The 26,325-nt window shown below is 36.2% G+C and overlaps 1 protein-coding gene across 1 annotated transcript; it reads left to right on the top strand.

Annotated features, from left to right (window-relative positions):
- The first annotated feature begins 17,490 nt into the window (after window positions 1-17,490).
- Window positions 17,491-24,379, top strand: trib1 (tribbles pseudokinase 1). The gene is made up of 3 exons (XM_016533191.1): window positions 17,491-18,082; window positions 18,861-19,153; window positions 23,434-24,379. Exons 1-3 carry the CDS (start codon window positions 17,798-17,800, stop codon window positions 23,897-23,899), a joined length of 1,044 nt encoding a protein of 347 aa, XP_016388677.1. The 5' UTR covers window positions 17,491-17,797; the 3' UTR covers window positions 23,900-24,379.
- The last annotated feature ends 1,946 nt before the right edge of the window (window positions 24,380-26,325 follow it).

Genomic DNA, 26,325 nt, shown 5'->3' on the forward strand with positions numbered 1-26,325 from the left:
TATTATTATTATTAATGGAAAATGCGTTTAAAAATGACATACTTTTTTATTTATTTGCAACAATCCTTGAGAAACCCGCCAAACTGTTACCATGGTAACAGAAACAGCCACCTAAAAGCTCACGCCATCTCATTATCTAGCACAGTTTTATCTTTGGAATTAGGTGGAGTAAAATATTTCAATACAAGTTTTTCTGTCAAATATCATTTACGTAATATGTCAAACCATTAACCCTGGGGGGGGGGAAATCAACCCGTTAAGGTCATATTAGTTACTCATTTTAACTAACAATGAGCAATATATTTGTTACAGTGTTTATTCATTTTTGCTAATGTTAGTTAATAAAAATATAACTGTTCATTGTTAGTTAATGTTAACTCTGAGCCATTAAATAATATTAATAGATAAAAAGTTTGATTTTAATAAATGTATTAGTAAATGCTGAAATGAACTAAGATTAATAAATGCTTTTGGTATTTTTCATTGTTAGTTCATGTAGTTAAATAACAAATAGTATCTTATTGTAAAGTGTTACCAAAATCACTGTATTGTAGGGATCATAAACACAGTCTGTTTTCATATATATATATATATATATATATAATTTTTTTTTTTTTTTAATGGAAAATGCGTTTAAAAATGACATACTTTTTTATTTATTTGCAACAATCCTTGAGAAACCCGCCAAACTGTTACCATGGTAACAGAAACAGCCACCTAAAAGCTCACGCCATCTCATTATCTAGCACAGTTTTATCTTTGGAATTAGGTGGAGTAAAATATTTCAATACAAGTTTTTCTGTCAAATATCATTTACGTAATATGTCAAACCATTAACCCTAGGGGGGGGGGAAATCAACCCGCTGCAAATGTAGCCAACTTGGCAACCCTGCTGTAGAGCGGCAGTGCCATCATGAGCTGTTTAAAACAGGCATTTGTGTATATTTGCCTTGAGAAATGTCTAGAAGCCATCTTAAAGAGAGAGTACACCCAAAAATAAAAACTCTTCATCATTTACTCCACACATGTTATTCCCAAACATTATGTGTTAAAAAAAGAGCAGCTTGCACATTCTGCTAAATTTCTCATTTTGTGTTCTACGCAAGACAGACAGTCTCATGGTTTTGGAAGAAAAAGCTAGTGAATACATTTTAAGGACGCAGTTTCAGTATCCCCCAAATCCCATAAACCGCACCGGCCTTTGGATAGGAGTTACTGTAGTAGAGGATTACAGCTAAAACCAGTGTAAACCCATAGTATATTACCCCATCAATTTCCAGTCTATTCCACAGAATAAAAGCTTATACAATTTACAGATTTTTCTTATGCAAGACAATGGTATGTTCAAATATATGGGTTTCATTGAACTTTCGTTATTTCGTAATTAGACTGTTTCCATAGGCTGCAGCTCTAATTTATTATTTGCATCAAAGAGTGGCTGGGGTTGAAAAGCTCTTGTGTAAGTGTGGCAGAAAGGGGCAAAAAGGGTCTGTTTGAAGGCGTGGGGGGTGGATTTTGCAAACCGGCACTGCTTGCTTTTGTGCCTTTTGTTTACAGCAGGTTGTTGTGAGAAGCCGTTTGAACAGCATTGGTAGAACAGTTGTGCAACTGGCCCATTTGCCCAGAGCAAATAGCAGCCTTCTGAGAAGGGGGCGAGGCCTCATACAGAGCCTCTGCTTTTTTCCACTAGTGTCATCGCTTTTAATCTCCTTGACTCCTGCACAATTAGTTTTGAACTCTTATTGTGCAATGTGTTGATAAAGGAGTCAAAGAAAAGTAGCACACAAAACCATTACAGACGAAGCCGATGTTTGCCGATGACTCACGCGGTGCCCATTATGATCTAATTATGCACAATCACGTTCCCATTTATGGAATGTCTCTTCATGAATAATCTCAGGCATCGCATAAGAACTTCTAAAGGTCAACACCAACAATCGGCTGTTTGAATTAATGTGTATAAACGTGGACAACAAGCCATGTTGGGTAACTGGATGCTGGCTTGTAAAGACCTGCAGAGTTCATTTACACATTCCAAAATCTCTACACTCTTAAAAATAAAGGTGCTTCATGATGCCATAGAAGAACCTTTTTGTCTAAATGGTTCCATAAAGAACCTTTAACATCTGAAGAACCTTTCTGTTTCACAAAAGGTTCTTTGTGGCGAAATAAGGTTCTTCAGATTATGAAAAGGTAAGAAAGAGATGGTTCTTTAAAGAACCTTTGACTGAATGGTTCTTTGTGGAACCAAAAATGGTTCTTCTATGGCATCGCTTGAAGAACCTTTTGAAGCACCTTTATTTTTAAGAGTGTAGAACACCTTTAAGAGCTGCAGATAAGAAACACTGTGGGTCATTGTATTGCACTGTAGGAATTCCTGCAGAATATTCAAATACAATGATGTATATACTGTATGCATACATATATATACATTTTGTTTCAATACTTTGTTTTAATTAAAACATATTATTCTGGTCTGACAGTGGGGTCATAGGGTTTAGAGCAGGGGTGCCCAAACTCAGTCCTGGAGGGCCAGTGTCCTGCAGAGTTTAGATCCAACTTGCCTCAACACACCTGCTACAACGTTTCTAGTATGTCTAGTAAGAGCTTGATTAGTTGGTTCAGGTGTGTCTGATTGGGGTTGGATCAAAACTCTGCAGGACACCGGCCCTCCAGGACCGAGTTTGGACACCCCTGGTTTAGAGTCAGTAAATATTTTTAGTTTTACATATTTTTCAAAATAAAATAATATTTTTATTCAGTAAGGATACACTAAATTGATCAAAAGTGACAGTAAAGACTTTTGTAATGTTACAAAAGATTCCTTTTTCAAATAAATGCTGTTCTTTTTAGCTTCCTATTCGTCAAAGAATATGGGTTTCCACAAAACTATTAAGCAGCGCAAATGTTTTCAACATTGATAATAATTTAATAAAAAAAAAAAAAAAAGTTTCCTGAGCACCAAAACCAGCATATTAGAATGATTTCTGAAGGATCATGAGACACTGAAGTCTTGAGTAATAACTGCTGAAAATTATATTATTATATTTTAAAATATAGTAAAATGGAAAACAGCTAATTTAAATTGTAACAATATTTTACAAATATTACAGTCTTCACTGTATTTTTCATCAAAAAAAATCAGCTTTGGTTACTTTTTTCAAAACATTAAATATCGTACTAACACTAGAGTGTATAAATTATAATTAATAAATGTAAAAAATAATTTGTAAATATTTGTATACTAAATTAATTAAAATATATTTTTCTTTATTATTATTTCTTACGTTTTAGTATTTTAAAAAATGTAGCCTAATAAAAAGGTTACAAAACGCAGAAATACTTAAGATTCAGCCATATTTTTAGTTCACTAATGAAATAAATAATCTTGTGACATCGATCATGTGAACGCCTTCATACAGACACTCACATACATTCTTGCTTCCATTGATTTTTGGAGCATTCTCAAATCATGCTCAAATGGTTTTACACACAATTTTTCACTAGTGGTGTATATTCCACAAATGACAGATATAGGATGTAATGACAGCCAACAGACAGAACAGGAACAGCTGGTGTAAGAAGTAGAAACAAACCTGACCTTTCCATAGAGCGGGTCCCTTCTTTATTAAGAACAAACACTGGGCAACAGAGCAAAGACAGGAAATGGTACGTTTGTGTCAATATGTCTGAGGGCAAACACACTCATATAAACAAGCGTCCCTTTCTGTTATCAAAGGCAGAGGGATGTTGCTCGTTGGCCAATGATAAAGCCAATGTTTTTTAGTGTTTACTGACCGTCCAGCGGTGTTATTGAGAAGTGATCATCTGATTCAGAGCATGGTCAATATTTCAATTCAAAATTTCCTCTTGTTGCCACTTAAGCAGCTTTCCATAAAGATCCAGCTGAGATTCGGAATTAAAACTGGTCCTTGGGTCATCATGGATGTGAATATGGTTTTTGTACTGAGACAAAAAATATTTCTTCTATTGAAAAATCTTCTGAAACAATGTTTTGATGGCCTATTGAGACAAAGCAGTCCATGTAGGGTGGAATTCCTCACATTAATTTGTTATTTTGATTCATGCTGCATCCTTCCTTTGTCTGACTACTGACAGAAGCTGGTAAAACTTCCCATAAACAGAGCTGCCTTTGAAAAACGGCAAATTTGAAATGTAAGAATGTTCTTTTCAGCCGGCGCTGTGATTAATGCAGCAGACCACACACTCAGTGGGTGAAAAAGCAAAGGAATTTTTCCTTTTAATGAGCATCTCAGGTCATAACAAGCAGTTTCATTCATATTCATGTTTAACTGTCTACGCAACCAGCCTAATGTTATTTCACATCAGAGGCATTTCTTCAAAGCTAACAGGGGTGTTGTCAACAGACCGTAAAGATCTAACTTTAATGATTTAAAATGAAAGAGCTTCTTAACATTAATAATTATCTCTCCATATTCCGTTGGGTCCGTGTGGTTGATTGATTGTGGAGATGCAGCAATTGTTGCGTGATCATAAACATTCGTGATGAGATAATAACCCAAGTTACCACAGCCATTGCATAGCAACTATTTTTCTTTCCGGTATTATTGGAGCTAGCATACGTATAAGAGTGTTGCAGGCTAAAACTCAGTCAGTCAATTTAGACAGTACCGAAAAAACAGTAACTTCATGTAAAACAGCTGGCGCATCCTCTTTATCTCATCCATCATTAATTACTCACCCTCATGTTGTTCCAAACCCGTAAGAACTTCTTTCAACTTCGGAACACAAATTAAGATATTTTTTTATGAAATCCAAGAGCTTTTAGACCCTGCATAGACAACCACGCAACTGACACATACAAGGCCCAGAAAGTAAGTAAGGACATTGTTAAAATAGTCCATGTGACATCCGTGGTTCAACCTTAAGTTTATGAGAAAACTTTTTGTGTGCAAAGACAACAAAAATAATGACTCGATTTCTTCTCTTCCGGGTCACTCTCCACCCTCATTCACGAGAGTACCGCGACACATTTTTGTTGTAATTTTTGACATACAGCGCTGTTGCGCTACAGGCATCCTGAATTCGAATCCTGACTCAAGGACCTTTCCCAATCACGCCCCCTATCTCTCTCCCATTTTGCTTCCTGTCAGTTCTGATCTGTCCTATCATAATAAAGGCAAAAATGCCAAAAATAAATCTTAATCTTAATGTGTTCTGAAGATGAATGAAGGTCTTACAGGTTTGGAATGACATGAGGGTGAGACATCACAGAAGTTTCATTTTTGGGTCAACTATCACTTTAAGCAAGTAGATATGATTCAAAATTATGCAAACACTAAAAAAAAATGCCACTTGTTCAGCTAATTCAACTGAGCAAATGTAGCGAAATTCTTTTATCATAACTTTTTATCATTAACTTTTATCATCCATGTAATTTAATTTCATGGATCTGTTAAAAGGAATATTTCACCCAAAAATGAAAATTGTAAATGGGTGCCATCACACCCATTTTATCAACCTGCTGATAAAATATCAAGTAATCCACACGACTCCAGTCCATAATGTCTTGTAAAGTGAAAAGCTGCGTATTTATGAGAAACAAATGCATTATTAAGGCATTTTAACTTTAAACTTTCGTTCTGGCCAAAATGCCAGTCCATAATCTATAATAACACTTCCTCCAGTGAAAAAGTCCATCCTCTGTTGTCCTCTCACATCAAAATCCACCAACATAATAGAGGACTATTTTAGCTGGAAGCAACAGTTTGAATTTAAAAACATTAATGATGGATTTGTTTATTACAAACACAGCTTTTTACTTCAGAAGACGTTAATTGCTGGACTGGAGTCATTTACAGTAGATTACGTGGATTATTGTGATGTTTTTATCAGCTATTTTGACTATCATTCTGATGGCACCCATTCACTGCAGATGATCCATTGGTTAAATTTCTCTAAATCTGTCCTGATGAAGAAATCTTGAATGCCTTGAGCGTGAGTACATTTTCACATTTCATTTTTGGATGAACTATTCCTTTAAATTTGCAAAATAAAAGTTTGCCTAAACCATTTGCGTTGGGATTACATTAATAATTTTCTTTGGCACTAATGTAGCTGGGCAGGGGATTTCCAGTTCCATGCAAAGCAAAGCATGAAGGGAGTAAATGTTGAAATTAATTGTTATTTTGTGTTTTTGAAAAAGAAGAAGAGGTTGAGACTAGTTCATGTTTAATGTTATATTGTGCTGGGATTTAGACAGGTTTCTGTTATGTTGTGGTGAAGAGTGGAGCTTGTACTGCTGTCAGGATGGGATTTTGTGCATGAAAAACTATGCTGTATGTTGCTCTAATCAAGGAGCAATTACTGAACAAATGTCTTCCAAGTGCAAACATCATAGACACATGATTGCTTATTTCTTGTTGGGTTACATTTAGTATGCTAAACCTATAGCGTGTCATTCAATTCAGTTACACAAATCTGAGTTCACGGCTTAATTGAATGACCAAAAAAAGAAAAATAAACATTTCTCACATGTGAACCATTGTCCAACTGAATTAGGCTCAGCTAAAGAATTTTTTGGCCATATATTTGAGGAAAAACACATCCCACAAACCGAAGACATCTCGTAACAGATAGACAGTAACTGAGTGTGCTTGGCATCGGACCTGAAGAACACAAGAGAACAGGGAGGATACACAGTGTAATGGAGCACATGCAGGATCCCTGCTTTGTGTCCCTCTGCCTTTGTGCTGAGCGTTTGTTTGGGTAGAACAGGATGTAGAAGGACATCTGGAGGAAATCAATCCAGTGTTTGCTATACCCATCTCCGGGACCTTTAAGGGTTTCTTGTGCATGGATGGTCATGGAGAGGACACCAGTGACTCTGATGCTCAAACGTTAGATATGCTCGAGCTCAAATATGTCCAGTCTAGGTAATATCTCTACAGTTTGGGATACTACATGACCCAGACATCAAAGAGACTATGTTTAGCAATACCATTAGTCAAATCCTTTCAAAATAATGAGCAGGCATAACCTTTGGAGTTCATGAACTTGTTTAGAGGTAACTGGGTCAATGACATGTTAATTGTATTGTCCAGGTCTTAATTCATTTAAAAAAAGCATTAAAAAATGCAGTTCAATGACTTGAAAACACCTCTTACATGATCATTTTAGAATGTAATTCAAATTCATTTTTAAATTTTTTTAAATATAATTTTTTGTAAGTAGAAATTCTATGAAATGATAAATATCTGGGTGATAAAACTGTCCTGCAAGGTCAGAAATTAATGAGGGCTTGGGACAAATAAAAATGTCTCCTGTATGAATTGTTTGTTTTTTTGATATTTGTTTCATCAATGAAAATAGTTCTAACTAAGCCACAGCAGAAATGTTGCACATAATAAATGAATCTGCATTTTTGAATGAATCAGTTGGGTCAATGATTCAATGACTTATCAGAGGTCTTAATTCATTAAAAAAAAGCATTAAAAAATGCAGTTCAATGACTTGAAAACACCTCTTACATGATCATTTTAGAATGTAATTAAAATTCATTTTTAAATTTTTTTAAATATAATTTTTTGTAAGTAGAAATTCTATGAAATGATAAATATCTGGGTGATAAAACTGTCCTGCAAGGTCAGAAATTAATGAGGGCTTGGGACAAATAAAAATGTCTCCTGTATGAATTGTTTGTTTTTTTGATATTTGTTTCATCAATGAAAATAGTTCTAACTAAGCCACAGCAGAAATGTTGCACATAATAAATGAATCTGCATTTTTGAATGAATCAGTTGGGTCAATGATTCAATGACTTATCAGTTAAATGAATGATTTACTGGCTCATCGCCTACTGGTGATTTTAGTTACCTATTTAAAGTATTTCATATTTAAAGTATTTAAAGTATTTCATATTTATATTTGATTTTTTAATCATTTCGTATTATATTCAAAATATTATATTTGAAACATGAATCTCATAACCTTGTTTATGCAGCTATAATTGCAGTGTAAACGCATCTATGCCACCTCTGTGCTGCATTAAACATCTCAATGCCACTTCAGATGCGGCTTCTGTCCCACCTAGGCAGTGCAAAGATGGATTTTCTTGATACAGATTTCATTTGATTGGTAACAGCCATAAAGTTTCTTATTATTCCAATAAAATTTATTAAAGTTATGAATTTGACGTTAAAGATTATGCATACATAATGGTTAATTAAAAGAATGAAACACACACACATACATACATACATATATTAGGACTTTGACACGTTTAAACTAAATTGTTAAAAGATTTCTCCTTTTCTTTACTCTCTTGTATGTCATTGACTAAACTAGCAGTTGGATACAAGTCTTTTAGCATAGCTAACAAAATAATATGTTCTATTGGTTTAAACTTGTGATTAAAATGTAGCTTGCCAAGCAACAAGATATTTAGTACAAGCTACTAACAAAAGTAGCTAAATACACTAAAGAAAAACAGCTAAATCACTACTATCAAGCTCTTGTTGTTAAGTTGCGCCACAACTTTAGTTAGTTTGCTTGAGAGAGCAATAGTGAAAGTCTAATAACAGAGTTCAGGCAGAACATAAAACTAAAAAATCTTTACATCTTCTGAATATGATCCAAAAGTTTGCTGTTACTCATACAGACCAAGACACGAGCACGGTGGTCTATTATGTTAACTCACTTTCTTCCATCACGAGCGTTGCAGGAGCAGACATGTTACATTACCTTCTTCTCTCACCAAGCAAGTGTCAGAGAAGCAGCAGGGGAATGTCTCTCCTCCTCGGCCAGCTCCGGCTGTTTCCATTTACCTTCCAAACTGATGAAAATATTTACTCCTGAAAACCAAGAGGATAATTTTCCTTCTCTGACTCTGTTCCAAAGGCATCTGGACTGTGTTAAGAGCTTTTGTGTGAGGTGGGAACAGACGGAGTGTGAAGACAAAACCTGAGGAATGTCTGCGCAGTTAACTCCTGAACCCAGAATGACCCATCATGACACTGAGACATCGTTGTTTGCTTTGCTTTACCAAGTATAATAATACAAACACTGTGAGATATTCATGAAAGGCACTGAGCCACCATTACTCCAGTCTTCAATATCAAAAGATCCTTCAGAAATCATTCTAATATGCTGATTTACTGCTCAAGACACATTTCTTATTATGTTATCATCAATGCTGAAAACGAGAAAGTTAAAAAACAGCATTGTGAGAATATAAATTACAACACTGCCACGTCTGATCTATTTAATGTAATTTAATGGTAATTATTTAACCAAGAAATTATGCATAATTATACAAACACAGAGAGATGTTCATAAAAGGCATTGAATTGCTTTTAGCACACACAATAAATTGCACTGGCATACTGACTCGTTAAGAACGCAGAAGAAATATAGGGTTTATACTAAGTTCAGAAACTTGTTAAACTATGCAGAGCTGGCGCACAACGCTCCTGATGAGCCTTTTCTCTGTTCCCATCTATCAAGTACAGTGTGTTCAAAAACACACAGGCCTCGTCCCAGCTCCAGACTGCACATACTGTATGCCAATTCTCCTTTGGACTGCACAGCAGCTGATATTCAATCTAGTTTGTTTTGTTCCTCTCAGTATGGCGAGATAGAGAGTCTCATTATCCATATAGGGCTATGTTCGCCTTTGTCCCAGCTTCATTCCCATAAAGATTTGATTCGCAGCCTCATTTCATATTATTCCCCACTGTGGGAAATTTGGCACTCTGTAGCAAGCGTGTTGCGGTCAAAGAGGCAATTTACATAATGAGTTTGTTTTTTGTGTCAGCAAGAGCCGTCGGAAAGCTTTCGTCACCCTGTTTATAGTAAAACTAATCTCATCATCAGCTTTGGAGGAGAGACAAAGCAAATACGGCTAGTTTTGGTCTTTACTCCTCATATGGCATGTACAGCCTTGTGTCCCGAGCGTATCACGACTCAGCTGAGATCGAGAGCTCTCGATTTAATGAGTGAGAGTTCTGACAGGTCCAGGGAACAACAGCGGGTACATTAACATGCCGACGACCCAGGGTGGTGGGCACGACAAATCACGCCGCAGTCTATTATTGTAACTCATTAGCATTAATAATGCATGTTTCCTTCTCTTAATTACCTCCGCCTACATGCTAACATAACACCTTCCTCTCAGCACTCACTTCATACTCAAGCCATACAACCTCAACAAGTACGAACCAGTCGCTGACCCTGAACAGAGCTCTCACGAGTCTACGTTTATGGAAATAGCAGGTTGCGCAACCCCTGCACACCTCTAAACAAAGCTGACAGGGGCACTTCTTTTCTACTCGAGTTGAGTGCTGCTGGGGTAAATGCACTTTAGAACTGATGTTAACAAGTCTTTACTAAAGTGACACTTGACTCCAGGGTTTGCTGGGAATCTCTTGACACTTGATCCAGTGTCAGAAATCAACGTTTAAGAGCAATATTCACTCCAACCCCGGAAAACATTTTCCAGTTCATTTTACTTTTATATGGGCATATTGCTAACATAGGATCCATAGGTTTTTAAATAATTCTCTTCTGCTCACCAAGCCTGCATTTATTTGATCCAAAATACAGCAAAAGCAGTAATATTGTGAAATATTTTTACTATTTAAAATAACTGCTTTCTATTTGAAAATATTTTAAAATGTAATTTATTCCTGTGGTCAAAGCAACATTTTCAGCATCATTACTCTAGTCTCTATTGTACTCAGTGAAACCTGAAAAAATTCTACTCAGCTGTTTTCAACATAATAATAATAATAAATGTTTTTTGAGCAGCAAATCATAATATTAGAATTTGATTTCTGAAGGATCATGTCACTGGATTAATGATGCTAAAAATTCAGCTTTGAAATCACAGGAATAAAATACAGTCTAAAATATATTCAAATAGAAAACTGTTATTTTAAATAGTAAAAATATTTCACAATATTACTGCTTTTGCTGTATTTTGGATCAAATAAATGCAGGCTTGGTGAACAGAAGAGACTTCTTTAAAAAACATTAAAAATCTTACTGTTCAAAAACTTTTGACTGGTAGTGTACACTACTGTTCTAAAGTTTGTGGTTTAAAAGATTTTTTAATAATAGATTAATAATATTAATAGATTAATAATAGATTTTTAAGAAGTATCTTATGCTCGCCATTTTTTTATCAAAAACACAGTAAAAACAGTATTTTATGAAATATTATTATGATTTAAAACAACTGTTTTTCTTATTTAATATATATTCAAATGTAATTCATTCCTGTGATGCAAAGCTGAATTTTCAGATTCATAACTCCCTTCTTTAGTGTCACGTGATCCATCAAATCACTCTAATATGCTGATTTGGTGCTCAGAAACATTAGTCATTATTATCAATGTTGAACAGTGATACATTTTTTGCCCAGAATTCTTTGATGAATAGAAAGTTCAAAAGAATAGCATTTATTTGGAATAGAAATTGTTTGTAATATAATAAATAACTAAATGACTGTCACGTTTAATCAATTTAATGCATCCTCGCTGAATAAAAGTATTATTTAATTTAAAAAATCTTACTCCATATGTTAGATAGATTCACTATATGGGGGCATTTTTGCTTCCTCATTTTAAATATGTGGGTTTTTAAAAACATTTTCCATGGCATATTTGATTAATCATGAGTCAGACAGCAATTAATATTCAAATGCAAAATGTTAATACAGATGTATTCCTTCACTCAAGCACTACTGAGGATAATCTGGCTAAAAACAGTTTATAGACACTCACATTGTTTTACTACAACACTTTCTTCCTGGTCTTCTCTGGCATCCTGCCATAATGCCTGTGAAATTATTGCTTTATCCTTTCACGGTATTATTGGTGTAAATCTCCACTGTTGCAGTACAATGCTGAAGGCCATTGAAATCCTGTTAATGTGCTGCAATTAAATTCTTTTTGAAATGCTTAGCTCTCCCTCCCTTTGATAATTTAAGAACAGTTGACTCACTCTTGATGACTGAAAGGTTTAGAAGGATTCACGCTAGCGGACTGAAGACGAGTGTAAACTGTAGGCCTGCGCTTAAGTGGCATTAATGCATTTTTAAGAGGTTCCCCTCCTCTGTTTCTTTTCCAAATGGAATTAAACCCATCTACTCAATGCTTTTTGAACCTGCAAGAAACTATTAGCAGAATTCAATGCGATATTGCGGCAGACGTCGCTCTCACCATTTAACCTCTCTCTTAAACATCATATGAGAATCTCAACACAGCTCCACATTCCAAACCTCTTTCTTAAGGTCACACGGTTGTAAGCAGCGGAGCCCTGCCTCTCAGAATGACTGTACTTTTATTTTCTCGACTGAAGTAGACTGGCGTCTGGGTGGTGTGGGGGACTGCCCTTAGCCACCACATCACACTTTATTTCCTCAGACTGACAGGATGAGCTCTTACTCATCACGATTGATTGTTGATGATAACACTTACCACAACAAACACTTGGTATTTTCTTGTGTAACTGGATCCTGAGGAACATGGCGTAAAAAAAGACGGCAACACTACAGCACATGGGAAAAGTTCACAGTAGAAATACAGAAGCTGCGTGGAAGCTTAATAATGGTTCAACTTGGCCTGTTTGAAATGTGATGCTGGTTAAACCGTGGAATGTTTACAAGAGCGTTTTAGTGGTGCTGAATGTGAGCCAACGCGGCTGAATGTATTATGTCTTGTAAACCGTGAGGATTTCAAAATCTTGCCACTTGAGATTTTATGAGCCTAGCAGTAGATGTCTAGGCAACACTTCAAAAGTCCCTGCACACATCTGTGACCAAACCACAGCCGCTGAAGAGGAAAGACTCGTGATTGAATTACCGTGGGGCTGTTTGTTTCGCAATCTGCTCACGGTAGCCCCAGACCTTCCTGACCTCCTGACCCCCACACTACATCAGCTCCTGAGACCACTGTGTCAGCCATTACCATCATGACATCTGATGTTTTTGATAATAATTACTCATATTTTTAATGGCATTATTAATTCATTCAGAATTATTGACAGGAATGTAAAACGATTGTTTACATGCCATATATAAACATGTTTCTGCATTCAAGAAATAATAAAAGGTAATTGTGACTTTGTCTTACTACTACAATTTTATTTCTCACAAATGCTACTTTCTTTCTCAAAAGTGTAACCTTAAGGGGTTCATTTGTCCTTCCAATGTTGTTCCAAATCTGTATGGCTTTCGTTCTTCTGAACAAACATGTTTTGAGAAATGTCTCTGTGGGTTATTATGCTTTCGGACACTTAACTGCATGTTATTTTCAATATTAAAATGTATTTATTTATAAATGCAATCAGTTTTTTGACCCACTTAAGTAGGACTTAAGTACTGTACATCTTTTTTATGCAACTGCATAATTAATTATTGTCTTTGAAATACAGTTAAAATGTACTACCAAATGTACAGATACGCATTTACAGTAAACTAAAATATACTTTTAATGTAATTTCTAATTAAACTTTTGTCATGTATTTAAATATATAATAATTTCACATCTGTAATGATGAAGTTGCAATTTAGTACATTAAATGTATTGACTTTGTAACACTGAATAACACACTACAGTGAATAACACACTAAAATGATACTAAGTACTTTACATGTACTTTATAAGTACTTTACATGTGCTTTAGTAGGCCTCTGTTTGTCAACATCTCACAACAGAAAATTATTAAAACATAATGATTTAAAACGTACTTTAAAGTAAAACTTTTAATTTAATATTACAAAGTGCACTTTTTAAAAAGTACTTAAGTATATAAATAAACAGCCATTTAAGTGCACTCTCTTTAAGTACTGTAGCGAATCAGCTCATGGGGAAATATGAATAATTAATCATAACTAGTTATAATTAATTATAAATATTTAGATCCGCTGTAGATATTTACTTGACCTCTCAGGGTCAACTGTCTGTCAATTCTAAGAACGTTAATTTCCTGGTTAAGGGAAATAACGTTCTTACTGTACAACTCTACACAGAGCCTGTAGCATAAATCTGCAGTTATGAGCAAACAATGACCAACGTCAAGTGTGATACAAGTAAGACTTTATTAACTACATAAACACTTAAACTAGTCCAACATACTACTGATTAATTATTCATATTTCCCCATGAGCTGATTCGCTACATACACTTAATTACTATTCAGTAATATTATATTATCTGCACATTTTAAAAAGATGCCTTTAAAGATTTGTAGCATACTACAAGTGCACATTCAATACAATTAAGCTCCCAGTTACACTTTATTTTAAGGTGTCCTTGTTACAGTGTAATTATACATTTAAGTAGAGTAATATTATTTAACATGTACTTACTATATAGGGTTAGTATGAGGGTTTGGCTTAGTGTTACTTGCATGTAATTATGCATAATTTATAGTCATTATAATATAAGTACATGTAACGCGTAACAAGGACACCTGAAAATACAGTGTTACCAACCTCCCTTCTTTTTCACAAGGATATCCCTTTAAATCTCACAAATGTTATCTTTATTTCTTATTTTAAACTTTCTCTCACAATTACCTTTTTTAATTTTTACTCTGAGGCAGAAATGGGCCTGCAGAAATAGTTTTATCTTGTGACTGAAATGCTTTCTTGTGCGGTAAACCTATATCTGACTTTACACCTTTTGGGCTGTGTGTAGTACTCAGAACTTCCCTATTTCATAATTGCTTTCGACAGTCATATTCATGGTTAAAGTTCAGCCACACTTATGACGTATCATTCCTGTCAAGGCCAGATTCACCAGTATGTTATTTTTTTCTTCCAAAGCACCTGGTATATGTGCAGACTGTCTAAGGAGAATGTACCTGTTTCTGGCCGAGTTGTTCTGTGTACAGAATGATCAGTTCGCTTTGTCTTTGCTACTGGCAATGAGTCAGCTAATTACAGTGGAAAAGAGCTCTGTTAGGGCTCTCAAGCGAGAATGACCTCAAATAGCCATGTTCTTTGAATCACATGCAAACATAACACAAATACTGTCCAGTGTGGTCTCAGTGACACCTGTTTATGTCATAACAAAGGAGAAGTAGATATTTCCCATGGAGAGTAGGGTGTTTTAATCTAAAGGGAGAGGAAGTGCAGAAAACCTGTTCTGTTCCTGCTTAACAGCATGACAAACGCACACATCAGATACTGAGTCATCAGAGAGATATTTTACAGTCAAAGAAAACATGGTTGCTAAAAATAATCCGTCTTTAATGTTAAATCCTCAGTCCGACCACGTTTGAACTCCAAACCTGCAGGCCGCAGCTGCACCATCTATTATACACAGTCACGAATTCAGGCAAGGACAGGAACGAAGCGTACTGAAATATTCCACACTTCTTTTTTGAAACTGTAGGAACCTTTCTACACAGCTAAATCACCTCAGAATACTTTTATTTGGCACATATTTTAGAATTTGATCATTAGCCCACAAAAACACACACACATATTTTAAGCATCAAAAACAGCCCACATTCCCTTGAGTCTATTCTAAACAGGGCTCTCTTCTTCTGTCTAGCGAAACAGGTGCTCGTTCAATTACGCCCTTCCAAATTAAGAGCGGTCACAACCAATGAAACGGGGACAATAGTGACTTACTTAACCGTCTGTGTGGGACATATAGCCATATGCAACTAACTAGGAGCTGCATCAGATTTTATTTTGTCACACAATTGATGTTTCAGATACAATGTGGGAGTCGCTGTCTTACGTGCCCTGCAGGCTAAACTGTTGCCGAATTAAGCTAATAGGCCGAATGACACGGTGAAACTCAAATTTATTTTGTGCGTCATAGGCAGGGGCGTAGATTATGTGGGGGACGCGGGGGACGTGTCCCCCCCACTTTTAATATCACGTAAATTCGTCCCGCGCACTTTTTCGGGCAAGTGTGTTCACATAGAGGTTTTCAAGAGCTGGTGGGAATAAATATAGATTTAAATTCAAAGAGACAGGATAGTCTGTGCATGATCTGATGTTTTATTCGGACCCAGAATAAGGCGAAATGAACACAGCGGAGCGCTAAACACTCATGCTGTGTGTGTTTCATTCATACTCGAAGCCGGAGGGTGCTCGCGCGCAGAAAGTCGTACGAGGAAATTCCTAATATGGACAAAAGCATCCAGCTATCGCTGTATGAAAACAGTTGTTTTCACAGAAAAACTGAAACGTTTGTAAACATGAAGACATTAAACATACGATTGTGACAATATATGGTTCATTTGTGTTTGTCAAGTCATCTCCAGGTAATAAATAAAGTATATGAACAATGCAGTGCTAATTGACATAGCATTTATTACAGTATAGAAACTATTCTGCCTTATGTGATAAAAAAAAGTCATTTGTAGTATATAAACAAATCATTATTATTGGTTATTGTCCAGCAGTTATCTGATTTCTAAGCCAATTAAAAGCACGCCCCTGGTCATAGGCATATGTTTTCCAGCTCTTTGTGCATTACCCTTCTGGTTAAATTAAACAAATATCTCCTTCCTAGTAAGATCTATGGTTATTCTACAAAGTGCACCACCACCACTCCCATGTATTTCTCTTTATGGCGATGACTCATCAGCACATTAACAAATATGAACTGCAAATATGAAGTACAAACCCACCGATTCCTCAGACACAGAATTTTTTTTTGTGCCAAGCTAAATAAATATGTAATTGTGGTGGTTGACATATTTGCAGGAAGATGATACATCTTAAACATTTTAGTAAGAAAATAGACATATAGGCCTAGTGCAGCAGAGCCCTGAATGTCGAAATAAGTTAATCATTGCCGAGCCATGTGTTTTGATGAAGAATGAAAAATATGAATGCAGCTTCCTTGGATTTCACAATGACAAACATTTGGAGTAAATAGTAAACATTTGAAAAGAATACAAAGGCAGCAGTTTTACATAAGTGTTACTTATAAAGCTTTGCGTGCAGATTTGCTGAGGGAAAAGAAAAGTTGATTAAACCAGCGATTTACTATTCATCTGGAAGGTGAATGGCATGTGGCGATTGCTCAATCGTCGAGACTGCAATGAATGTGTCACTAGAGAGAGTCTGAACCGGGCGGAGTTCCAGCTTTGAGAAGTTTGATTCATTTTAGCGAGTCGCTTCGTTCGGACGAAGAGATTCAATAAAAGCGATTCAATGATTCTTTTGAGTCATCACTCAAAGGTTCCGCTAAAGTACCTACAAGCGCGATATTGTGTGCGTCACGTATGAAGTAAAACACATTTTAGTTAAGCTAATTATCGCTGTGTTTGGTTTTGGGCTGTATCGATCGTGTTGCTTTTAGATTCAAACACCAAACAGTTTTACTGCCAAGGTTCTTCCATTCAGTGGAATGATTAAAAGAAGATTCCGAATCGATTCAAGTGAATCATTAAAAAGAACCGACTCGTTTCGAATCGGACATCAGCTGAAAGTAGAGCTCAGAAAACAGCATCAGTAATTGAATGAGTCAGACAGCCCTTCTCTCGGGCTCAGATCTACACCGGGAATATTTCACACCACACAGCTGCCTCATACAGTATCTCTTGGGCTTCAATGTTGTTCAAAAAGCTCAAACGGACTAGCTAATGCAAAAAAAAAAAAACTTAAAAACAATGGATAAGCGAAACTGCAAACCTATGATACAGACACTTGCATTTCACATTCATTGACGAGTAAGTAGCATCTTTTTTCCTTTTTGCACTGCAGTGCACAGATCCTTTCCTGGAATATGCTTGCTTGAAATCAGCCCGGTTATATCAGTTTCAACTACTGCAGTTTGTAAGAATGAGCGTGCAGTGGCTTCAGAATCCGATACAGGGAAGACACGGACACAAGCGCTTTGACACAGACGAGCCTGTGACCAGATGTCCGCGGCTCAGCGAGTCCTCGGCTGATGCGGGTCTCCTGGGTTCCTCACCGGGATCCCCGGTAAGCGGAGCGCCTCTGAGCCTCACCTCAGCCCACCAGGGTCCCGCTCGTATCGGCCAGTTCCTGCTAGTGCCCCTGACCGACCGACCGGGGGTGCACAGCGCTTTGGACATGGACACAGGAGAGGAACTGCTCTGCAAGGTAAACCGCTGCATACTATAATGTACATGACCTACATAAGTATGATCCACTTAAGTCAACTAACACGTTTTATGCCTCCGAGACCCAGCACAACATATTATAGTATTTAGTTTAAAAAAATAATGAAAGTGTTTGGTACTAAAGAACAGTGATTTTAAAGTTTCAATAATAATAACAATAATAATACTTAACTTAAACCAATTATTATTATATTGTGTGTTATTTATATTATTTATATTTATTGTATAAATATTATAGGCCTATATTATATAGAAATATGCTAACAAAACAGGAAAAAAATACTGCAGGACTTAAAACTGGCAGGTACCGTATGATCTCAGAGATATTAACAAAAAAATCTATATGAAAAAATGAAATTGCAAAAAAGAATTGCTGGGTCTCATAATCTTGTTTTTTTTTACATTAAAAAAACTGTTAAAATAATCATACACATTCAGTGGGAAGGGATATCAGAATTTCTGTGCATTACATGGATGCCATCTTATATCTATAAAATCAAATATGACAGTCTTGTGAATCTGTATCAAGTATTTGCAAATGCATCTGCAACTGTGTGAGAAATGTGGGGCTGACATGGCACACAAAAAGGCTGTATATGATTATTATTTCAAAAGACATTAAATTTTTCATAGTATGTTTGTGCTTTAATCTTAGAGTATCACCTCCATTCACCTCCAGTGAACTGACTTTATCAGGTCAGAGTTGTAGTGGACTTATAATACTATACTGAACACTTTTTTTGTTTTGCCATCTGCAGGTGTTTGATATGGGCCATTACCAGGAGAAAATAAGAGCCTACGGCATGCTGTCAAGTCATAAGAACATTGCACAGATCAAAGACATAGTTCTTGGGGAGTGCAAAGCATATGTGTTCCAAGAGAAGGATTTTGGCGACATGCACACCTTTGTAAAGAGCAGCAAGAGGCTTCCTGAAGACCTGGCTTCCAAGCTTTTCTACCAAGTGGTATCTGCAGTGAACCACTGCCACCAGGTTGGCATCGTTTTGGGAGACCTCAAGCTTCGCAAGTTTGTGTTCTCAGATGAGAAAAGGTGAGAGTTCTAGTTAGTGTGTCGGTGTGAGAGTGTGAGAAAGCAGGAGTTTTTTGGGCACGCCAGGTGCGGTACTGTAAATAGTGCATCAATGCTGTGACATCAGCAGCGTTATACTGGGTGAATAGTGTCAGTTCTAGTTTCATTCAGTTTTCACTTCCTCACAGCAATGTGTCACATTGCAGGTGATTGGTGCTGCTTCCCTAAAGATTCAATGGAACAAACCTATTAACACTAATTTACTCATGTTTCTCTGTAAGAGGAACAACTGGTAATCCGACCTCTGAACTCATGTCCAGAGATTTTTCTGTAGAAAACGAGAGTCCTCTGAATTACGTAAGTGAATTATGTATTAAAAATAAAATTGACTGAATTTAAATATTTTTATCCACAACCCCCAATAAAGAGAACATGCTGGAGCCTGCTGATCTATCTAATTCTAAATATATACTGTATATAAATAAAACTGATATATAAAATATTACTGATATATAAAATAAAACTGATATATATAAAAACTAAAACTGATATATCAAATATATATATATATATACACACACACATTCATACATACAAACACACACAAAGTATTTTTATTATTGTTATATGTATTGTATATTTTCCATTTTTTTATATTTTCAACTTTTAGATCAAATTTCTTTTATATATTTTAACATGTTTATTAAATATTGTTTTATTTTTAGATTAAAACTATTTAGATTTTATTTTTAGATTAAAGCTATAAAACTTATATATAAAACATTATGTATACATATTTTATTTTTTATATTTGATTAAATATTAGTTTATGTATTTTTAGATGAAATATAACTTATTTTTATATAAAGATAAATATGAAACATTATTTTTATATTTTAACATAGATGCTTTAATTCGGCTGCTAGACAATAACACTCACTTGAAAAAGTTACACTTTCAAAATAATTGTGTGTCAAATTAATACAGTTTATTCACATGGCTTGGGATTCCTGCATTCTGTTACATTACATTGTGTCTAAATGTTTTTGAATGAAAAAAACAATGTAAATTTCCCTTTAAAACGCATCTGTTTAGTGTCAACTAAACTCCAAACTCACCTAATTATACCAGGCTTCCTTAAAACCAATTAGTCAACTAGTCTGTCAGGCAACCCACCAATTAGCCGATTTAGCAAATATGTTGTTTTTCACATCCCTCAAAACATACAGTAGGTTTGCCATTTCTGGGCCAACATTTTAAGCCTGACCTTTGGGCATTGGTTTTCATTTGAGTGAATGTAAGCAGACAAGAGCGTGTAAGAGGACATAGTCACCCTTCTCTCATAGCAGCCAACGGGTGCAGCAAGATGAGTCATAGCAATGCACACAGAGGGGAAACTCACCATTCAGGATCATACCAACACACTCGACACTCCACTCCTGAATACGGCACCGCTCGTAGGTGAGGCGCGCCGGCTGTGGCCATTGCGACACTTACAGATTGGCGGTCTGGCCTGGCAGACGTGACCAGGGCATGCTGACATTTGGTCAGACGAAAAGTGCAAAGAAGCGTTTGTGTTTTCTTTCACTTTGTTCGGCACCAAGCAGCGTAGTGACAGGTTATGCAAACCTGCTCTTCGTACACACTGTATCTTTCCGAATGCAATTTCCATAGCTAGAATAGCTTTTGCAAAATGCGGTAATGATGAGTGATGGATAAGCAACAAAAAGGCCGAAACGGTGATAACGCTGAGATACGGTGTGTGTGATCGCATACACAAAGATGCTCATTGACCTGGAATATGTCTGTAGTTAGATTGTGAAACACGCACACAAACAGGCTGGCTGGGCAGGGGCCGTTCATGCGTCACTGATGTAACAGCGCTGTTCGTGGGTAATAAGGCTCTGCCAGATGCCGTGAGCGTACGGCACAGGTGCAGGAAGAGCACAGTGGACCTGCAGCACAGCGCAGTGCACTCATTTGTCCTCAGTCTCTCTGTCTGTCACACACACACACACACAGGACTATGACTCATTCTCTCCACCTCTCTGGCAGAATGCTGTTGTGTCATCTGCAAACCCCCAAACCCAGGCTGATAGCCAGTGATGAAACACAATAGCATGCAGGGCAGCTCTTGTTTTACTGAAAGGGATACCACAGACTCATTGGTCATCAAGTCTACCGTTAAAGTCCACAGGGATATTCCTAGAGTAGTAGGGATTTGTTTCCTATTGGAAATTGAGCTAAACTTAGCCCAGACTTTACAAGAATACATTACAGAGCGCTTTGGAATGAGAGGAAGTGTGTTTATTTTGTGTGCGTGCATTGTGGAAACTCTCGTGCGTGCTTTTGTTTAAACGAAGGCTGTAATTAGATGAGGATCTGTGCTTTATTTGTTGTAGTAGCGCCGTTTGAGGGTCAGAACTACTTAGAGCGGCTGTCTTTGCCGTGATTTACGTTCTCAGCAATCTGGGAGCTCAACAAAAGTGACGGAGAGTTGTTTCAGCTCAGTGCACAATAAAGGAAGTCTTCAATACATCACTTTGTTTAGCAGGGGAAGAGGAAGATACTAAATCCATCATCGGCAGGCCCACATGAAATCTGTGTCCACAGAGTTCTGCAGAAAGCTATGCAGATTTCCGCAGAGCCGGATCACCTGTCATTTACATCACCCCACCCCCCTGTTTTATACTGGCTAATTTGATTGTGCTTTCAGATTTGTTAAAAGTGTAACACAAGATTAACATATTTTACAAAGTTTAAGGCTGTTTGAAACTTGAACTTGCTCTCCAAAGGCAGTTTATTAAGAGATTACCAGCTATGGAATGCATAACAAGGGTTGTCAAATTTATTGATACCAAGGATCAAATATCATCTTTTTGTAAAGTATGTAGGCAGCTTAATATTTTCATCTATAAAAATAAAAACTGGCTAATTCTCATTGCACTAAAGCAAATAAAATATTATTTGGAAAATATTTAAATGATTTAAATGAATTTTATTTACTTTTCAGTCATTTATGACCTGTCTTTAGAAAGCAGAATTAAATATTATTTTTTATCAATTTTAGTGAATGTAAAATAATCATTGCATCAGTACCTTTATATTACCGTAACTTATAAATGCACGCATTAAATATGACAGCCTTAAAAAAACGCTACTGTTCAAACATTTGGGATCAGTAAGATATTTTAAAATAAATAATACTTTTATTCAGCAATGATGCATTAAAGGGGTCATATGATGCTGCTAAAAATAACATTATTTTGTGTATTTGGTGTAATGAAATGTGTTTATGCGGTTAAAGTGACAATAAAGATATTTCTATTTCGAATAAATACTGTTCTTTTGAACTTTCAAAGCTTTCCACAAAAATATTAAGTAGAACAACTATTTGATGATGTTTCTGAAATGTTTCTTGAGCAGCAAACCAGAATGATTTCTGAAGGGTCATGTGACACTGAAGACTGAAGAAATGATGCTGAAAATTCAGTTTTGCCATCACAGGAATAAATTATATTTTAAAATATATATTAAAATAGGAAAAGGGTTATTTTAAATTGTACTGTATTTCACAATTTTACCACATTTTTGATCAAATTAATCAATTTTTTTCCCAAAGCATTAAAAAATCGTACTTTTTTACTGACCCCACCTACCATGTAAAGTGGCAACTTCAATTTGGAAAATTCCACAAGTTTTACATCAAAATTAAGTGTGGAAAATGTAAAATACGACCTGATCATTAGTGAAATGTAGCTGATTCTAAATGGACTGTATAAGCCAGTCATATGATTTTCTTAACAGCCACAACACTATAACTCTTCCATGGCTGTACTAAACATGATGTGTTTGTTTTAGGACCCAACTGAAATTAGAGGGTCTGGAGGACTGCCATATTCTGTGCGGCGAGTAATTCCCGCTGAAAATTCAGCTTTGCATCACAGGAATAAATTATATTTTAAAATATATATTAAAATAGGAAAAGGGTTATTTTAAATTGTACTGTATTTCACAATTTTACCACATTTTTGATCAAATTAATCAATTTTTTTCCCAAAGCATAAAAAAATCGTACTTTTTTACTGACCCCACCTACCATGTAAAGTGGCAACTTCAATTTGGAAAATTCCACAAGTTTTACATCAAAATTAAGTGTGGAAAATGTAAAATACGACCTGATCATTAGTGAAATGTAGCTGATTCTAAATGGACTGTATAAGCCAGTCATATGATTTTCTTAACAGCCACAACACTATAACTCTTCCATGGCTGTACTAAACATGATGTGTTTGTTTTAGGACCCAACTGAAATTAGAGGGTCTGGAGGACTGCCATATTCTGTGCGGAGAGGACGACTCGATGTTCGACAAGCACGGCTGCCCTGCGTACGTGAGTCCTGAGATTTTGAACGGCGGAGGGTGTTACTCAGGCAAGCAGGCGGACGCGTGGAGCCTCGGCGTCATGCTGTACACAATGCTGGTGGGCCGCTACCCTTTCCACGACCCGGACCCCGCAACCCTGTTCTCTAAGATTCGACGGGGCACATATTGCCTCCCCGATGGGCTGTCTTTAAGGGCACGCTGCCTACTTCGCAGTCTGCTCAGAAAGGACCCGGGCGAAAGACTGACCACAGCGGAGGTCCTCATTCACCCGTGGTTCAATTGCAACACGCAGGACACAGGAAACGCAGAACAGCAAGTCAGCCTCAGAGAACAGACTGTGCCCCAGATAGAAATGGAGCAGGACGAGGATCTTTTCTCCTGAGGAAACCAATATAGCTTGAATATGGACCAAAACTGTTGGTTTTCTTGGTGTTTTGTTTTTATTATTTGGTTTCTTATATGGATTTTGTAATAGATTCAGAAGTAGACTCTCAGTGAATACTCACTCAAAGTACTGTATCATCTGTGTCAGGTTTAAGGACGGTGTGCACAACAGCCAGTGTATTTTGCAGTCGTTTGCTAGTGAACCATTCTTGTGCTGTATGAAGTGAATGAGGCTGGGCATTATGGGTCACGTGATAATGAGAGAATGTGAGAATGTCGGCTTGGTGACTAACCTCGGCCGATGGGCCAGACCGGTGGCTTCAAGATTACTGTCAAAACGAAACATGTAGGTTGACTCACCAATTGAATACTGCGCTCCCAAAGGTACATGTCTATTTTAATAGGAGGAGAATAAAACCTAGAGGAATCTGACACATACATACATATGGAGGACTAGAAGTGCAGCTTAAAAAATATAACGAAGAAACAATTATCAATGTATTTAATTTAAAAACATTTATAATTTCAATAAAAAAAATTAAAATACACATTAACTTAATTCATGTTTAGAAATGTGATTAAATATAACAATAGATGATACATTGATAAATAGTTTTTAAATGCAAATGTTTTTCTTTTAAAGCATTTAAAACAACAACTAATTGCTTTTCTTTATTCTTTACACATTGGCAGCCATTGTGCGTCAAAGGTGTGTATCCTAAAATTCTATAAAAATTTCATTGGTTGCTGCCATTTATAAACTATCCAATGATATTTTCGAAGTTGACTGACAAAAGGATAAAGAAAACAATTGGCAAATGGTTTAAGAAAAGCTATTTTCCAATGCTTTATCATATAAAATTTAAAAGTTTAATTGTTTTATTATTTATATTAATAATTAAAAGAAATATTTTGTTGTTACATTTAAAATAGTAAACATTATTTAAATAAAATACTAGTAATTAAGTCTATATTTGTTCATTTCTAATCAATGTAATAAATTGATAATTTAATTCTTCACTTAATTTTTAGGTGGCACTTCGTCTTACATGCTATAAGCTGTTTTAAATCACAGATACTGTGTGCTATTCTGACTTCTGCCTCTCAGAATTGCCAAACTGTACAGAAGAGCCGTTCAAAGGTTAAATGTCACTTGACCTTTAAGACTCTGTGACAACCAAGGGGTCACCGTTACATACAGATTCTTAAATGTTCAGGATGAGCTTCTTACAGACTGATACAAAGTGTTCATTTTTTTCTGCTGTATCCTGATCTCTCTAGTTCTTCTAGTCACAGTTTCCTTACTTGAATCCAAGCAACCTCATAAAAGCATGAGGCTTCAGTATGGCAGGCCAGTTCATACTGCGGGTAAGATATAAGATGACTCAACAGCTGGGCGTTGGTGTAACGAAGAGGAAAGGGCTATGAACCCAGATTAGTGCGCTCAGTATGACTACATATGCGTAGCTTTACTCTCACGTTAAAGAAAGGAGGACAGTACTACAATAGGACTACTGTAAGGGTAGAGCGTCCTATAAAGGTCTGTTTTCTGCTTGCCCTCGTGTTGGGGGTTGTATGTTACCTCTGAATCCAGGCATAATGGTGATACGTGACGTTTATGGTTTCTGAAAGGCTCTTTATAAGCGAAGGCTGGAGGGTATGCAACACATGGGGAAAGCTGACACGAGTGCACAGAGTTCATATTGCACTGTGAATTATGTATTTGTGACACAAACCTCAAGGCTTGACTACGAGGGTTTAACGGTTAAAATGCATTGTACAAATGAGCATTTGTAAATATGTATATCTTAAGTGTGTGAACAAAACTGAATAAAGATTACTCTTTCTTATTTACATCTTTGGTGCATTCTGTGAAATACATCTCTCTAGTGTAGCACAGTGCATTGCATGTAATTCCTTTCTTTCTTTTTACATTTCCAGACCATCAGAAATCACTAATAATTTTCTTAAAGTTGCAGGATGTCACTATATAACAATATATAACTTTATTAAAAGTACATTTTATACTTTTTAAGTAGGCTATATAACTGTACTTGCAGAAGATAATATGTAAGAAGTAATTGACGATGGGCCGTTGAATTATCAAAAAAATAATGCACACTTGAGGTGGTGATGCAGCCACGACACAATTATACTATCTTGGGTGTGCATTATTTTCGAATAATTCAGCGGACCGGGGTACTGTTACCACAGCTCAAATACTTTTCAGATGCTGTATTTAAAGACATTCATCAGGTTTTTGCCATTAAAAGTAGGATTAATTTCTTATGCATCTCATCCAATACCTTCATTGCTAATTCCAGAACGTCATTTTATACCTAGCAATGGAGGCTTGAGCCTAAGGCAGTTAATAATGAAGTTATTAAAGAGAGAGGAAGACAGAGTGAGATTAAGCGTGCGTGA

The sequence above is a fragment of the Sinocyclocheilus rhinocerous genome, unplaced genomic scaffold, assembly GCF_001515625.1.
Source record: "Sinocyclocheilus rhinocerous isolate Xijiao unplaced genomic scaffold, SAMN03320098_v1.1 scaffold574, whole genome shotgun sequence".
NCBI lineage: Eukaryota > Metazoa > Chordata > Actinopteri > Cypriniformes > Cyprinidae > Sinocyclocheilus > Sinocyclocheilus rhinocerous.

Bases quoted from the DNA above. Each gene is read 5' to 3' on its own strand.
- trib1 (XM_016533191.1), top strand. From the start codon at position 17,798: ATGAGCGTGCAGTGGCTTCAGAATCCGATACAGGGAAGACACGGACAC. The intron at 18,083-18,860 runs GTAAACCGCTGC...TGCCATCTGCAG, and splicing joins GAGAGGAACTGCTCTGCAAG to GTGTTTGATATGGGCCATTA. The intron at 19,154-23,433 runs GTGAGAGTTCTA...TGTTTGTTTTAG, and splicing joins GTGTTCTCAGATGAGAAAAG to GACCCAACTGAAATTAGAGG.